At 44.1% G+C, this 5,575-nt stretch overlaps 1 protein-coding gene across 1 annotated transcript; it reads left to right on the top strand.

Annotated features, from left to right (window-relative positions):
* Positions 1 to 4,294: 4,294 nt before the first annotated feature.
* Positions 4,295 to 5,314, top strand: LOC104667105 (G-protein coupled receptor 42). Its single transcript, XM_010369309.2, is given in 3 exon segments — positions 4,295 to 4,481; positions 4,484 to 5,190; positions 5,192 to 5,314. Coding segments are annotated over 3 exon segments (1,017 nt in total).
* The last annotated feature ends 261 nt before the right edge of the window (positions 5,315 to 5,575 follow it).

The following is a 5,575-nucleotide window of genomic DNA, read 5'->3' as shown; positions in this document are numbered from 1 at the left end:
GGAGTACAGCGGCGTGATCTCGGCTCAATGCAACCTCTGCCTCTGGGTTCAAGCAATTCTCCTGCTTCAGCCTCCCAAGTAGCTGGGATTACAGGCATGCACCACCATGTCCAGCTAATTTTTTTTTGTATTTTTAGTAGGGACAGGATTTCACCATATTGGCCAGGCTGGTCTCAAATTCCTGACCTTGTGATCCACCTGCCTCAGCCTCCCAAAGTGCTGGGATTACAGGCATAAGCCACTGCTCCCAGCCTTCTAGGCTTCTTAAAGAAAAAATGCCAGCCGAGAATTTCATATCCTACCAAAGTAAGCATCACAAAGGAGAAATAAACTCTTTTCCCTGACAATCAAATGCTAAGAGAATTCATCACCACCAGACTGGTCCTATAAGAATGCTCAGAGCAGCTCTAAACGTGAAAACAAAAGAATGATACTCGCTACCACAAAAGTAAACGTAAGTACAAAGCCCACAGACCCTATAAAGCAACTACACAATCAAGACTACAAAGTAACTAACAACACTATGATAAATCACAACCGGAACAAAACCTCACATATTAACCTTGAATGTAAATGGCCTAAACACTCCACTTAAGAGACATAGCATGGACAACTGGATTAAAAAAAATGAGACCCTACCTTCTGCTGTCTAAAAGAGACCCATCTCACATATAACGACACCCAAACCCTCAAAAGGATGGAGAAAGGTCTTTCATGCAAATGGAAAACAAAGGGTTGCTATTGTTGTATGAGATAAAACAGACTTTAAACCAACAATAGTAAAAAAGCACAAATAAGGGCACTTCCTAATGATAAAGGGTTCAATTAAACAAGAAGATTTAACATCCTGTATATATAAGCACCCAACACTGGAGTACCTAGATTTATAAAACAATTACTACTATACCTAAGAAAAGAGATGGACAGCTACACTTCAGCAGCCATTGACAGCATTAGACAGATCATTGAGGCAAAAAACTAACAAAGAAATTCTGGACTTAAATTGGACACGTGATCAAATGGACCTAATAGACATCTACAGAATACTCCACCCAACAACCACAAAATATACGTTCTTCTCATCTGCACACAGAACATACTCTAAGAGTGACCCAATGCTTAGTCACAAAGCAAATCTCTGTAAATTTAAAGAAATGAAAATCATACCAACCATCTTCTCAGACCACAGTGGAATAAAAATAGAAATCAATACCAAAAGGAATTCTCAAAATCACACAAATACATGGAAACTAAACAACTATTTCCTGAATGACTTTGGGGTAAGTCATTAAGGAAGAAGTCAAATAATTAAGGCAGAAGTCAAAAAATGCTTTGAAACAACTGAAAATAGAGGCACAACATACAAAACCTCTGGGATACAGCAAAAGCAGTTTTAAGAGGAAAGTTTATATCACTAAATGCCTACATCAAGAAGTTAGAAAGCTCTCAAATTAATAATCTAACATTACACCTAAAGGAACTAGAAAAACAAGAGCAAACTAAATCCAAAGCTAGTAGAAGAAAAGAAATAACTAAAATCAGAGTAGAGCTAAATGAAATTGTGACCAATAAGCCATTCAAAGGATCAATGAAATGAAAAATTGGTTATTTGAAAGAATAAACAAGATTTATAGGCTGCAAGCTGGATTAACAAAGGAAAAAAAAACCTCCAAAAAAAGCAAATCAGAAATAACACAGGCAACATTACAACTAATTCCACAGAAACACAAAAGATCCTTAGAGACTGCGATGAACATCTATATTCACATGAACCAGAAAATCTAGAGGAAACAAATAAATTCCTGGAAACACACAACCAAGATTGAACCAGAAAGAAATTGAAACCCTGAACAGACCAATATTGAGTTACAAAATTGAATGAGTAATAAAATATCTACAAATTTTAAAAAGCCCTTGACCAGACAGATTCACAGCCAAACTCTACCAGACCTGCAAAGAAGAGATAGTACAAATCCTACTGAAACTATACCAAAAAAATTGAGGAGAAGAGATTCCTCCCTAACTCATTCTACAAAAACAGTCTCATTCTGATATTGGAATCTGTCAGGACACAGTGAAAAAAGAAAACTATAGGCCAATAGCCCGATGAACATAGATCCAAAAATCCTCAACAACATACTAGCAAACCAAATGCAGCAGCACGACAAAATCATAATTCAGCATGATCAAGTGGGTTTTATTCCTGGAATGCAAAGATGGTTCAATATATGCAAATCAATAAATGTGACTCACCACATAAACAAAATTAAAAACAAAAATTATATGATCATCTCAATAGATGAAGAAAAAAAGTATAATAAAATCCAACATCCTTCATGATAAAAACCCTCAAAAAACTAGGCATTGAGGGAACATACCTCAAAATAATAAGAGCCATCCAGGACAAACTCACAGCCAACATCATACTGAATGTGCAAACATTGGAAGCATTCTCCCTAAGAAATGGAACAAGACAAGGATGTCTACTCTCACTACTCCTATTAAACATAGTAGTGGAAGTCCTAGCCAGAGCAATCAGGCAAAAGAAAGGAATAAAAGGTATCCAAATAGGAAAAGAAAGTCAGATTATCTCTGTTCACTGATGACATGATTCTATACCTAGAAAACCCTACAGATTCCTCCAAAATACTCCTAGACCTGATAAATGAGACTGGCAGTTTCAGGATACAAAATCAGAGTATAAAAATCAGTAGCATCACCATATGCCAACAATTGTCAAGCTGAGACCCAAATAAAGAACACAATCCCAATTACAATAGCCACACACAAAAAATAAAATACCTAGGAATACCTCTAACCAAGGAAGTGAAAGTGAAAGATCTCTACAAGGAGAACCAAAAAACACAAACAAATGAAAAACATTCCATGTTCATGGATCAGAAGAATCAATATCATTAAAATGTCCATACTGCTCAAAGCAATCTGCAGATTCCACCCAATTCCTACCAAATTATCCATGTCATTTTTCACAAAATGAAATCATTCTACCAAAAAGACACCTGCGTGCATATGTTTGTCACAGCACTATTCACAATAGCAAAGTGATGGAACCAATTTAGGTGCCCATCAATGGCAGACTGGATAAAGAAAAAATGGTATGTATACAGCATGAAATACTATGCAGCTATGAAAAAGAATGAAATCATGTCCTTTGCTGCAACATAAATGCAGCTGGAGGCCTAAGTGAATGATCCTAAGTGAATTAACACAGAAACAGAAAATCAAACGCTGGGTTCTCACTTTTAAGTGGGAGGTAAACAATGGATACACACAAACATTAAAGATGGAAACCACAGACAATGGGGACTCCAAAGCGGGGTAGGGAGGGTGGAGGACAAGGGTGGGAAAACTACCTGTTGGGTACCAAGTTCACAATTTTGATAATGGGTTCAATAGAAGCCCAAACCTCAGTATTATGCAATAAGCCCGGATAACAAACCTGCACATGTGCTCCTGAATCTAAAATAAATATTTCCAAAAAGCAATTGACCTATATTATTAACATTTTAATCTACCTGTATATATGTTTTAATCTGCATGTGTTCATGCTTTGAAATATGATACGGGTACTATGACGATCCCTGCTTTGTAGGGGAGAAAGCAGAGACACATCACTTCCCCCAAATCACAAAGTCAGGAAGGAACAGACCTCACGGAGTCCAGTCTGTCACTGCCTCATGCTTTGTGCCCTTACAAGGCAAACTAGATAAGTGCCATTCTAGAGAAGCAGACAGAATTCAAGTGGAGGAAAGGGGAGGGGAAGAAGACGTCAGCTGAGGCCTGTTCAGAGCATCCCAGCTGAGGCTGCATGAGGAGGGAGGCACGCAGTCATGAAATTTGTTCCCGTTTTTGCATACTGACCAGCCCTAGCAATGGAGCTCAAGGCATCTTTGTGCCACTGCTCAACAGTGAGTGATATCATGGGCACTGCCAGGTCTTTATCAGTTATGCCGGATAAATAGCCAACCGCTCTAGGTCTGGAGAGACAGCAAGGTGCTGTGCGGTGGAGCATTTGGGTCTCAAAGAAGCAGGTGAGCCTGGGTCCGAGGGGCTGGGTGGAGGAGCATCTTGGTGCTTCTCTGCTGGGGAAGAGACAGGGGACAGGACATGTTCAGGAAGACAGGCAGGCTGACCTCGCCTCAAGACACTCAGAGACAAGAAGGGTGGGTGTAGTGACCACGTGCCCTTTTGGGTGAGATGCTGCTGGCCAGGGGCAGGAAGGCCCCCCGCTACCAACTCCATGTCTCTCTCTCTCTCACCGGTGGCCACCACCATGGGTGCAGGCCCCGACAAGTCCTACTTCTCTGGCAATCACTGGCTCGCCTTTTCTGTGTACCGTCTCACCTTCCTGGTGGGGATCCCCCTCAACCTGCTGGCCCTGGTGGTCTTCGTGGGCAAGCTGCAGTGCCACCCAGTGGCCGTGGACGTGCTCCTGCTCAACCTGACCGCCTCCGACCTGTTCCTCCCTTTCGCATAGTGGAGGCGGCCAGTGGCATGCGCTGGCCCCTGCCTTTCATCCTCTGCCCTCTCTCCGGATTCATCTTCTTCACTGCTGTCTATCTCCCTGCCCTCTTCCTGACAGCCATGAGCATTGAGCGCTTCCTGAGCGTGGCCCACCCGCTATGGTACAAGACCCGGCCGAGGCTGGGACAGGCGGGTCTGGTGAGTGTGGCCTGCTGGCTGCTGTCTTCTGCTCACTGCAGCGTGGTCTACATCATGGAATTCTCAAGGAACTCCTCCCATAGGCAGAATACCATTGAGACCTGCTACATGGAGTTCCAGGAGGACCAGCTGGTCATCCTCCTGCCTGTGTGGCTGGAGATGGTTGTGGCCCTCTTTGTGCTCCCCTTGATCATCACAAACTGCTGCTATAGCCGCCTGGTGTGGATCCTCGGCAGGTGGGGCAGCCACCGCTGGCAGAGAAGGGTGGCGGGGTTGGTGGCAGCCGCACTGCTCAACTTTCTTGTCTGCTTTGGGCCTTTGCACGTGTCCCATGTCTTGGGCTTTGTCCAGGGTGAAAGCACGGTGTGGAGGACCTACGTGATGCTTCTCAGCACCCTGAACTCCTATGTCAACCCCCTTGTCTACTCCTCCAGGTTCCAAGCCAACTTTCACGGGGTGCTGAGGAGGCTGTGTGGGCTCTGGGGCCAGTGGCAGCAGGAGGGCAGCATTGGAGCTGAAGGAGCAGAAGGGAGGGGAGGGGCACAAGGAGGACCTCACAGAAGAAAGGAAGAGTAGTGGACTATAGCAGGGCTGTGGAACTGGTGGCCAGGTGGCCTGTGCTGAAAGCTAGGTCCTCCGGGGCAGGAGGGTATAGCTGGCGTGTCATCCTCAGGGCACTTCCTCGCTCATGCCAGGAGGGATTTGGAGTGGCGAGCTGGGGCCCGATGGGGCTTGAGGACAGAATAGACATCTAGCCTTCCTAAGGGTGTGCGCACTAAAGCTCAGCTCTCTATCTCACCTTCATCCCCATCCACCCACACACGATGGATTGGGCTCTGGAAAGGGGTCAGGGTGACAGGCTGCTCTGGAGAACAAGGAGGTTCTCATAGCA

Source organism: Rhinopithecus roxellana, chromosome 12 (genome assembly GCF_007565055.1).
Source record: "Rhinopithecus roxellana isolate Shanxi Qingling chromosome 12, ASM756505v1, whole genome shotgun sequence".
NCBI classification, from domain to species: Eukaryota; Metazoa; Chordata; class Mammalia; order Primates; family Cercopithecidae; genus Rhinopithecus; species Rhinopithecus roxellana.
The sequence above is the reverse complement of the archived record's forward strand: the minus strand, read 5'-3'. Positions and strand labels throughout refer to the sequence as shown.